Here is an 11,677-nt window from a genome sequence, read left to right on the forward strand (position 1 = left end):
GCCAAAGACCCGGAGTGAGTGAAGGACCCGCCGCCAAAGTGCCGCCGAAGACCCGGAGCGCCGCCAGGTGAGTAAAAATTAAAAAGGAGCCTCTAGCCAGGGAAGGGATTCTCAGCCACTTGCCCCCACCCTGGCAGCCCTGCCACTGGGCGCGGGGCCCTCTTAGGCGCGCGGCCCGATTCAGGGGAATTGGTGGAATTGGCCTAAAGCCGGCCCTGTCTATGCCCCTGCCTGCCCTGCTCCTCCTCGCCCCGCAGCCTCTGCACCCCCCACCTGCCTGCCTGCCCTGCTCACCGGGCAGAGGGAAAGCTGCGGGTTCCACGTGGAGCCAAACACTACCCTGCTCTGCGGGGAAGGAGGGAGCGGGGGAGGGGGAGGGACTCTGGTTGTTAGAGTCCCCCGTGGCTGCGAGCGGCTTTCAATCAGGCCCAGCCGTCCAATCAGCCACGCCGCACTCTGCGTGAGGGGAAGGGGAAAATCCCGGACATCTCTACTGGAAATCCCCCCCGGACGGCCATTTAAAGCTGAAAAAGCGGGACATGTCCGGGGAAACCCGGACGGATGGTAACCCTAGTACACACACCCGAGCAACCCCGGAGGTGCAGCCCGGGGGAGGGGTTGCGCAGACCTAGCCGGGGTGAATCACCCCTAGGATGACCAGATGTCCCGATTTTTGGGTCTTTTTCTTATATAGGCTCCTATTACCCCCCACCTCCTGTCCTGATTTTTCACACTTGCTGTCTGGTCACCCTAATCTCCCCCGAATGTCTAGTTTGCCGCAGGTGCCCGGTGCCCAGTGCCCCTCCCCAGACACAACAGACAGGGCCACCATGAGAAGAACCACAGCTTTCGGGGCTTGTGAAGTAAACTTCTCCCCCTTCCTCCCCACAGCCAGGTGCCTCAAAGGGCAGTGACCCTGCTCTGCCAGACCCCTGCCAACAGCACACATGTAGCCTACCTCAGGTGCAAGAGTCAGGACTAAAGCACGTGTGTAGCCTACCTACGGCAGGCAGCCTGTGCAGGGTGGAGGCCCAACAACTGTAGCTGTTCCTGGCTGACACCAGTACAAACCAGCTGATCAATCTACAGCAAAACAATCCCGATATTTATCCACAGTGTCCCGCCTGTACTCACAAAAAGCTCCCAAATACAGTTAAGGAGGATGTGAGGAACATGGCCTAAAGCATTAGGGTATTCCTAGATAATAGTACAGCTACAAGACAAAATTTCTGTATGCTGTTATGATTGAGGTTGTGTTTGATATATCTAATTTTTATTTATGTTCATGCATCCAGCTATTTTTAGACTTCACTTTTCCTTGGGTTAATTTCCCTTGGTCTCACAGAATAAGTTATCTTGACCAGAGTGTTTCTGAAACTTATGTCTCTCATGACTACGCTACATGGGGGGAGAAAAGTCTAAGAATATCATGCCATTGTTATTGGCAAAATTTGAAAAAATATATATTTAAAATGACAGTTGGCAGCATAAGAAGAGATACAGTATGTATTCATCATTCAGTTTGTTATGTACACTGGGACTATTACATAAATTAACGTTTTACAATACCACTCTTCCTAATGTTGAAAAAGCCTTAATCATCTTTCCTCAAAAGCAGTGGGGTCTCTTGATTCAGGGACTTAGTAACTGGACAGGAAGCCTTTCACATTTACTATATAGGTCGCCATTTTAATCTGGTATAAAAATAGCAAACAACAACTATTACCTTCTAATGGTTGGTGGGTGGTTTAAGTGTAATACAGCCTTGGGGAAGATGATCCTGCCACTGTCTAGCCTGTAACTGTTTTGTGGATTGTTGGAGGTTTTCAACTGGCAGTTTTGTCACTGACATTTCCTGCATGCTAGTCATTTGAAATGTGCTTCTTCTCCAAGAAGTAAACTGTTCCGCATGGCCCCCCTGCCTAACTCTAGAGGAGAATGAAAAGATATAACAGAGAGAGTTGCTACCACTACCACTAACAAATTACTGAAAAGTCAAAAGCCGTGTCCTGCTATTTTGAGGATCTCATCCCAGTAATGGAAAATTTATCTACACACTTACCCGAAGTTCCTTCTCCTGCATCTGGTTCACCAGTGCTTGACTGGCAGGACTGACTGGACTGCGGTGGAGTCAAAAACAGGTCCCCCCTTGCTGCACGGCTGGATCCCCCAGTTGCCTGTCCCCCATCTTCCTCCTCCTCTTCCTCTTCCTCACTGTTCATGGCAAGGGCCTGGGACTCAGGCTCCTCGGAGGTATCCACAGTGATGTGTGGGATGGTAGTGGAGTCTCTGCCAAGATGGCATGCAGCTTGTTTTAAGAGCAGTTGATCTGCAGCTTGGCACTGGATCAATTGTTGGCATCCCTGGGTCGCCCTTCTGGTATGCCTGCCGCTACTTCTTGGCTTTCATTCAGCGCTGCTGTTGGTCCCTGTTGCACCCCTTCTTGTGCAGCACCCAAGCAATCTGCTCATAGATGTCCACATTTCTACAGCTTGTTCGGAGCTGTACTTGCATAGCATCTTCTCCCCATGCACCCAGGAGATCCACCATCTCCTGTGTACTTCAGGCATGAGTGCGTCATTGGGCAGTTGCATTCAACAATGGAGAGCCGTTAGGTGTGCTTGCCAAGCTGGGCAATCAGGAAAAGGAATTTTAAAAATTCACATTTAAGGAGGGGGGGAGGGTGAGTTTCCAGTCTTTGTGGCCTCTGGGCAGTGGAGTCCAAAATGGTGACCACAGCAGTCAGTTTGGGGTATTGTGGGACAGCTGCTAGAGGACTGTTAGGATTGACATAGGTGACAGTGTCTATACTCATGCTGTGTTGACCGTAGTACATCGACCATGGCTCGATGTCATTCAGGGAAGTGGCGTTACTATATTGGCATAACAGGGCACATACATTGTTGGGAGACAAATTTAAGTCTAGACACATGCACGACTAGATCAACGCAAGGCACTCTTATGTCAACATAACTTTGTAGTGTAGACCAGGCCTAAGGCCAGAACTGGACCCTGCAATTGCAATTTAGGCTCCACTCCTGCAAACATTTATGCAAATGAGTAGTCCCATTGAAGTCAAGGGGACTACTCACAAGCATAAGTGTTTGGAGGAGGTAAGTTAACAATTCTGTTGAGAATGGGCAAGAAATAATAGAATTCAGTTTATTCTCTCTTAGCTGGGTTGGCTCTACAGGCTCAAGAGGAGTGAAAAGTAAGAAAACTTTATTTTTATCTGCTGGTTTTAGTGACGTGACTGAGTGCACACAGGGGGTAAGAACATATTCTATTTACAGTGTCACATTCTTCAGAGAAGAACCATGGTTTAAAAAAATCAATTCCATATCCATTTCACCCCTTTAAAAAGTGTTACAGTATTCACATTTCACATTCAACTGGCACTATCATTTAGTTCTGAAGACTGCAGTGCCATTACCTAATTGGAGTTGAAGTACACAATGCACTTATCTTTCCCAACCAGACAATCTGCTGGAAGAATGCTGCAATAGAACTGCAGTTTATTCTGGAGTTCAGAGTGTGTGAAATGTGACAAACACACTTTCATGACAGTATAGGTGAGTGGTTCTTAACCTTTACTGCAGCCTTCACCCCTTTGGTTCTCAAAAATATGTTCTCGTACCCCTTATCAAAAATTGTTGAAGTAGGTCAGTTCTTTAAACCTAGAGATATCATGACTATAGAATGAAAGAGAGAGAGAATTGTATATTTATTTTAATTTCACAGTTAAAATTTAACGCAGTAATCGTTAAAAAATGTATAATGGTTTGATGAAAAAGTAGTTGTACTTACATGCCTATGCTTAATTTGTTTTCGATGATTTACCTTCTAAAAAAATCTGGCATGTCTCGCACCCCCAGAAAGGGCATCTCGCACCCCAGGTTAAGAACAACTGGTGTAGATGGTGATACTTTCCTAGCTCCGTTACCGAGCCACGTGAAGGCAGCAAACACATCAGTTTGTGGAACCAATATCTTTTTCATGTATATTAATACTTAGCTCAGGTTTCATTGGTTCCAGATATACACTGCTTTTCAGTCACAGTGTTGGTTTCAGATTTACTTCTGCTATATTAGAAGTCACAAAACAGTGTGGTATCTCCATAGTAAGACATTTACCTTTAACTGGTACACAAATTCCTCCATATGTAGAAATTTTAATATTTGATTTTCTCAGGGATCCCATATATCCTGGGTTACTTAAAAAAACCTGGATTTACATTTGCTTATCCTAGTGTCTATTTTAAATCTCATCATGTTTCTATTTACATACTAGAATCACACAAGTTCAATTGCATCACAGTCCCAATAAAGAATCCTTCATTTTCACTTGGTCATTAGAGGGCTGCAGTTTGGTTGCTGACCAAAGCCCATTTGTTTTTGTTTGGTTCTCTTTCTTTTCGTGTTTTGTTTAAAAAAAGGAAGCAGCATTCAAATCTGTTTTTTCTTAGGAGTGTGAAGATCCTCAAACATTTTGATTAGCATAACATTCCCTTTCCCCTCCCCCACACACTTTCCAATTTTCCAGGATGGCAGCATTGCGGATCCAAACCTATGTTTCTTTAAATAGCAGTAGTGGAGCAATGCAACTGTTCTGGTCTAAGATCTGTCACAATGCCAAGTGGTGATAGGGTAAATTGATGACCCAAACAGTTGCATATAGCTCAAAAACAGTGCTAGACTAAGTATTCTGATAGAGTCCACTGTGAACCTTGAAGATGTTCATTTAAAAAGTGAGTTTGCGTGAACAAAAGTACACTGAATACAAAAAGTATCAACAAAATCAAAAAACAAATTAAGCAAAAATGTAAGAGGCAAAGTAAACAAACACAGGAGCAGCTAAAAATCAGCAGCCTAATTATTGAATAATAAGAACATCTATAGGGAAGGTGATGTTGCAGGGCAAGTTGCAGAATAATGAGAGAGAAACAAGATTAATTGGGGGCTCAGGTTTGTACACAGAAATCAGTCTCTGGGTAAGGTTTGATTGCAGAGGTTCTTCTGGGTTATCTCACACTGAGAACAACAAAACAGAAAAGTACAAACCATACAGAGTGAGTAGCCATATTTTCCCAGAGCTTCCTGCCCTAGATTCTGTTTGACAACCTCCTACTTCCACTCCTCTGAAGCATTGTCTACACTATAAAATTACCCACTGTAACACCCTTTGCCATCAAGGTGTATAGCTAAATCAGTGTGGTTTGTTCTTGGCTACCCTAGCAACTACATGTTCAGTCAAACTAGTTCATTATTATGACCAATAAGTAATTTACCTAATGCAGACAAGATTTTAGAATGACCCCTTTCTTTTAAGATTTTGATTGGGATAGATTAGGGAAAAATTAAAATTTCACTCCATCTTTTGTGAAGAACAGCAAGACTATTTTATTGAACTCAAATGAACAAAAGGAGTGTAATTAGTTTTATTAGGTAATAATGATAAGTTTATTGTCTGGACTCTGGAATATAGATGACAACGGTAGTACTTTAACCCTGGAACACATGCCAGCAGGGCTTAACTGAGGTGTACATTAAGTGGCCAGTCCTGCACCCACTGAATTCAATTGTAAATACTTCCACTGATATCAGTGGGTGCAGGATTCACCCCTAAAAGTCAGTTCTGATGTAAATTCCCTTGACCTCAGTGGATTTACTCCTGATTTGTACCCAGTATAATTGAGATTAGAATTAAGCCCTCTGTTTTTGAGTAGAACACCAGCTGAGGATTTGGCTCCTAATGTTTTAAGTGTTTAAAAGACACTCTTCTTGACTTTATTGGATGGACAAGATGTATGAAATATTTTTCTGGATTAAATTCCAAAGACGTAAAATATATGCAAAATGCTGATAAGGCATTTCCCCAGACAAAAACAGACATAACTCTCCTTTGGAGACAAAATTCCATACCTCAACATTTCCTGCCCAGAATCTACATCTCCATGCTCTCACCTGTGCAAGGTGACAGATTATTCAGTTTTCAAAGAGTACAGCAGTTTGCAAAGTTCTATGCTTCCCAGCAATAGAGAACACAGCGGGAGTATCAGCTGCAAGCCAGAAATAGGCATACATATATTATGCAACTCTTGTAATGCGAGGGTATATCACATAGAAGGTATAATATAAATTAAAATTACCACAGGAAACATGTAACCAGCTGGCAGCCTTGCACCAGACTTGCAAAGAAAGCTCCATTCAAACCTATTTCAAATTTGTACCCTAAGACAATTTCTGCCTTCAGTTACATATATGAAATATTGTTGACTGTGCTGGATTTGCTCAGGCATAACTAAAGGCAGAATTTGACCCTAAACATCAAAATAAAAGGTTATATTTCCTTCAAGGGAAAAGCCCATGTAGGTGCTAGGAAACATTATAAACTGAAAATCAATTTCCACCTATCTTCTAAGCTGAGGTGAGCAGTTGTCCTCTTGCAGAATGTGAACTGGACTTGACCCTCCAAAGCCACTGGTGTACTGAGATCTTGGGAAATCCATCGAACATTAGGGCTCTTGTAAGGAGAACCAGTCCTACTCTCTGGCCCCACATTCCTTAAGGAAATGCGTTGCTATGGTCTCCACATAAGCCTCTCTCTGCCTCAGTCTTCCCACCCTTGCATTGGGGTTGGGGAGTGTTTCACGCCACAGATGTGGAAGCAGCATAAGGCCATCATTATCTTGGTTTAAGCCTGGTGGTTTAAGGGAGGCAATGGCCATCTGTCAGGCTCATTCCACTCACCCTCTCCAAAATAGAGCATTGACTGTGCCGACTTGGGGAAGAGGACCTTGTACAGGCTGAACCTGATTAGTATTCAAAAATGAAAACTGAGGTGAACAATAAAATAGGTAAAAGCCCCAATTACCTCAGTTGTTAATGATTAACTGGAAGACCATCAATGAACTTAGTACCTGAGTGTGGAATTTGGAATCTGACCTTTACTACATCTAGATAAACACGGTTGCAGATTCAGAGGCTCTCTTTGCAAACTTCACTCCAATCTGAAGAGTTCACTTCGTGGTAGCTTTAACATTTAATGCTGTAGTCAAGAGCTCAGAAGAGTCAAACATGATTCTTCTTACTGTGCTTTTCCTCTGCATCTTTTCCACATATTCTGCCTCTGTTAAAGGTAGGTCTACGCTGTGTTTGATTAATCTTTTGGTGGTAGCAGTGGTGAATGTACAATGGTATATTTTTTACATAAGAAAGGAAGATCTTGTGCTAAATAATGGGCTCTCGAGGAGCAGAATTTTTAAATGGATTTACTAAATGAAAATAAATACGCAGCACATGCACTTGTAATGTTAGTTTCACCCTAGTTTATAGAAAAAGCAAAGGGGTCAAGTGCATGTGGCACTGGCCTAGAAGTCAGAAGACCTGGCTTCTAGTCTTGGCATTACCAGTGACCTGGGGCAAGTCACTTCACCTCTCTGCTTCCCAATTATTAAATGGGGCTAATGCTATTTTGACTTCAAAGGCGCTACTCACATGCTTAAAGTTAAGCACTTGTTTAAGAGCTTTGATGGATCAGAGCCAGAGCGCTCAGCTCTGCATAACTGAGTCCTATGTGCTTGTTCCAGCTCCCACTAAAATCAATAAAAAGACTCCCATTAACTTGAATGGGAGTTGGAGCTGGATCTGCTCTCAGGGTGAAATTCTGGATGCCCACATAAAGTGGCTTTATGCAGGTCTCCTGCACAAGAGTCAGGGGTACAAAATCCACACACAGGACTCCCCTGCAGCCCCTCTGCACACTTCAGTGTCACCAGCCTATGGAATAGTAGAAGTTGTCCTCACACAATGCCTATGTGGGGATATTCTGCCGCTGTTTGTAAATGATAGAGTAAATTTCCAAGACTTTTAGGCCAAACCAATCAACATTTTGGGTGAAAATGATGTAAGAGCATTCTGTTCTATGAGTCTGTACTTCGAGGGCCACATTCTTAAAACTCAAATAAATGGTAATTAATATAGTTTTATGCAGGTACCCTGCATCCATAATTAACCAACCCTCCAATATTAGGCCAGGCGGTAGGGCAGCCTGTGGGATGGGCTAGTTGTTACTGCCCCTCCTTGTCCCTCATGTAGAGAATCCAGGTCATTGGATCTGTGTAAGCAGCTCACTGCCACTTGGGCCCCATTGCTCTCTTCCATACCAGTATATGTGGAACCAGCACAGAGCCCACACCTCCTCAGTTTGCAATGGGTGCAGAGGCTCCCTGTGCATCTTCTCTGCTCACCTTTTCCCTCACAGGAGCAGCAAAGCACAGAGCTCATCATACAATCCCTCTACCAGTAGGTGAATTTCACCATGCTGCCATAACGATCTTATTATATAACTACTCAGTAACATGCTGTACCTCTAGTATTTGCTATTCTCAGCTTCTGAGATAATGTTATTTTAGCCAAACTACTCCCTGATGTAAAGTAATATGGAATAAAAATACTTAGCTCTTTACATCTCCAACGTGCTGTACAAACATTAACTCATTCAGTAATTCTCAAAACAGCCCTGTGAGAAATCATTATTTCCATTGCACAGATGGGGAAGCTGAAACTCAAAGAGGTTAAGTGATTTGTCCAAGGCCACAGGGTGAATCAATGGCAGAGCTGGGATTAGAATTCAGTTCTTGGCTCTCAGTCCACCAGACTGTGCTGCCTTTTTAAAATACTTACGGAGTATTCTTTACATTCAAGTCAGTCGGATAATTGCACATGATACTTTTCTAGCTTTGGTTACATTATAAAATGTTTTCAAATAAATAGATGGCTTTCGTTTTTTTAAAGGTATCCAATATCATAAGAACTGGCAAATGTAATTTATGGTCTTAGAGCCAGTTAGTGGTTAGAGATGCATATGTTGTGCATGCCAAATGTATTAATAAAAGGCACAGGATTTGACAGCTGTCTCTGCTCATGCAGTGTAACCTTCTGTATTATACACTATCATAATTTAATTATAGAATTGGCATGTTACCCTTAATGACAGACACTTAACATTACTAGTCAAACTATGTGTTATGCACTCCACCTTGAAAGCGACATAGTCCATGCAGGCATTTTTGACCCCAACACAGTATAGCAGAATGCTGTCTCTGGGTCCAGTCCTGGTCCCCTTTAAGCCAGTGAGGGTTTTGCCATTGACTGCAGTGGAAATAGGATCAAAGGAATAAACATCACAACATTATGTAGGACTGACAGTACAGATCTCTGAAAGGCAGCATAACACTAAGTCTCTGATTTTTGGGAGAGGTTTCTATTGGCTCGGAACAGAAATTCAGTGTAACCTTCTATATTATACACTATCATGATTTAATTATTTACATAAACGGTACTGCTATTTTTCTTATGATGGAAATAGTATGTGTATTTTGTAAAGCTATCTTGGGTATTGGTTTTGTGCATACCACCACCCAGTCCACATAAAACATAGCTGCTAATATCTTCTTTGCCTGTTAATCTAGCTACGTTACCCTACTGCCTCTTTAATCTCCACTGACTTCCCCTTTTCTATTGCAGTAAGTTCATACTTCTCATGATTGCCCCCTTCCCTACTTGCCCTCCCTAATCTCTTATCACGTCTTCCCACCACAAACCCTCTTCAGCCTTGTGACCTGTGTGTCTGCTTCTCCAACACCTGTCTGTACTTTCTTCCATGCTGCCTCCTTTGCATGCCCTTGCTGAGCTGGTGCATAAAGTCACTATCCTCCCCACATTTCAATCCCTCCCAGACACTCATTGCTTCCATGACAACCACGAGAAACTAGCTGGTGAAGTCATTTGCGCATCTGTTTCCTGCATGAGTGAACTGCTCCTCTGTGTGTGGAGGGGATCCAGTGTTGGACGGGTAGAGCACAAAGGGAATATTAAATGAGAACTACTGTAGAAAAATCCACATGGGCTGAATTGTGGAGGAAGGGTGAGAAAAGGGGAATGTAGGGAGCTTAAATTTAAGAAAAATGTAAAAAGAGAACAAAATCCTACGCTGTAACTAAAAAGACCTGTCTGTCGTCGCCCTGATCATTTTACTCACATGTCCTTTCCCCCACCCTTCATTTGCCTTTGCCTTTTTAGATTGAATGCTCTCAGGGGTAAGGGCAGCATCATCTTCTGTGGTTAGAAAGCACCTAGCACAGTGCACTACATCAATCGCAATAAATATTAAATACTCAACAGTGTAATTGGTACTAAGTTACAGTACACTTAAAACAAGCCATGGGACTTCAGCAAAGATTTATTTCCAGGAATTGAGGTCTGATAGTGTTGACATGCTTTTACGGGGTGCTGAGCACCTACCACTGAAGCTGATAGGAGCAGAGGGTGCTGAGCACTTCACAGGAAGCACTCGCAGACCCTTACAGGAGCAGGCCCTTTATTTTTAAAGCTCTGATTTTTAAAGAAAACCCTCTTGCCCACAGGGAAGTGCTTCCCAGCATCATTACTGTAGCAAGGAAACAGCCCCAACTTTCAGCTCTAGGGTAGTAGTTCTCAATATCAGGGCCTGCAAAATCTCAGGGCCAGATCCTCAGCTGGTGCAAATCAGTGTTGTTCTATTGAACTTCTATGGTGCTAAGCCAATTTACAGTGGCTGAAGATCTGGCTCTTTGTGGGTACAGCCTCCCTTAGAGAAGTATGTTTTGGTTCCCTTCGACTCTACCTTAGCATGCTATTGACTATCACATCTGAAAACATTTGACCAAAAAATGGGAGTGTAAAATGCCTTGAGAGATTTTTTTTTTAAAATTTCCGAACACTTGATTTTTTAAAAAAGAAATCCATCCTGTCATGGTGGATCTCCAACATGTATCTAATCAAAGGAAGAATTTAAACTTTTACCTTCCATTTGAACAAACATTTTTTCTTGATTAGATGTATTGAAACTTTTATTTAGCCAAGTCATATCAAATGGTGCAAGACATTATACAAATTAGGAAACCCTGGTACTGTCAATTCTCTGACAGGAACATAGAACACACTGACTGAGTTCCAGTTGGTTTGCGAATCTGTCTGAGGTGGTGTGGTTGATTTTTCTTTTCTGTGTTTGCCAAGAGACTTACTCATCCCTCCTGTAGAAAACAATACTACCTTTTCCGGTTTAACTCTGTTGCAGAGGTTTGAATGCAGTTTCTTCAGTTTAAGGGTCTGATCCTGCACCCACTGAAGTCCATGGCAAGGCTCCCATTGGTGTAGGATTGGAGCCTAGTAGGACTCAGCGCTTTAGTTACAAATAGAACGTCAAATCATTATAACGGAAAGTAATTTGGAGGGCAAGGGGGAGGAGGGAATCTCATTTTTGTCCAGTTACTTTGTGCCTTTGGCAGCCAGAGGTGCTGAAACTGGGGGTGCTGCCCCACCCCCTGGCTTAAAGTGGTTTCTATTATATCCAGGGTTTACAGTTTGGTTCAGTGGCTCTCAGCACCCCCACAATACAAATGGTTCCAGCGCCCTGTTGGCAGCACTTTGTATGTAGTCAGTCAGTTTCACATCCCATCTCCAGCCCCAGCCTCTATATGATGAGTGAATTAGTCAATACTCCCTTGCACAGAAGAGACCTTTATAACTATCAACAAGAGAGGAGAAAAACCCTTGTAAACATTTATTTAAAGGGAATTTTATACATTTATTTCACGGCATACCATTTAAAGGATGAGCTACCAGAAACTTTTTTT

At 42.9% G+C, this 11,677-nt stretch overlaps 2 protein-coding genes across 2 annotated transcripts in view; one reads left to right on the top strand and one right to left on the bottom strand.

Annotated features, from left to right (window-relative positions):
• The window catches only part of TRMT10A (tRNA methyltransferase 10A), an 18,546-nt gene extending 16,656 nt beyond the window's left edge, over window positions 1-1,890 (bottom strand). The window contains exon 1 of the mRNA XM_026659862.2: window positions 1,727-1,890. The gene's annotated coding sequence lies outside the window, so the exon portion shown is untranslated. The remainder of the gene's footprint in view (window positions 1-1,726) is intronic.
• Window positions 1,891-6,982: 5,092 nt separating this feature from the next.
• MTTP (microsomal triglyceride transfer protein) overlaps window positions 6,983-11,677 on the top strand; it is a 37,685-nt gene continuing 32,990 nt past the window's right edge. The window contains exon 1 of the mRNA XM_026659857.2: window positions 6,983-7,137. Coding sequence (XP_026515642.1) covers window positions 7,077-7,137 — 61 coding nt within the window. The 5' untranslated portion in view covers window positions 6,983-7,076. The remainder of the gene's footprint in view (window positions 7,138-11,677) is intronic.

This window comes from Terrapene carolina, unplaced genomic scaffold (assembly GCF_002925995.2).
Source record: "Terrapene carolina triunguis isolate 2854851 unplaced genomic scaffold, T_m_triunguis-2.0 Scaffold706, whole genome shotgun sequence".
NCBI classification, from domain to species: Eukaryota; Metazoa; Chordata; order Testudines; family Emydidae; genus Terrapene; species Terrapene triunguis.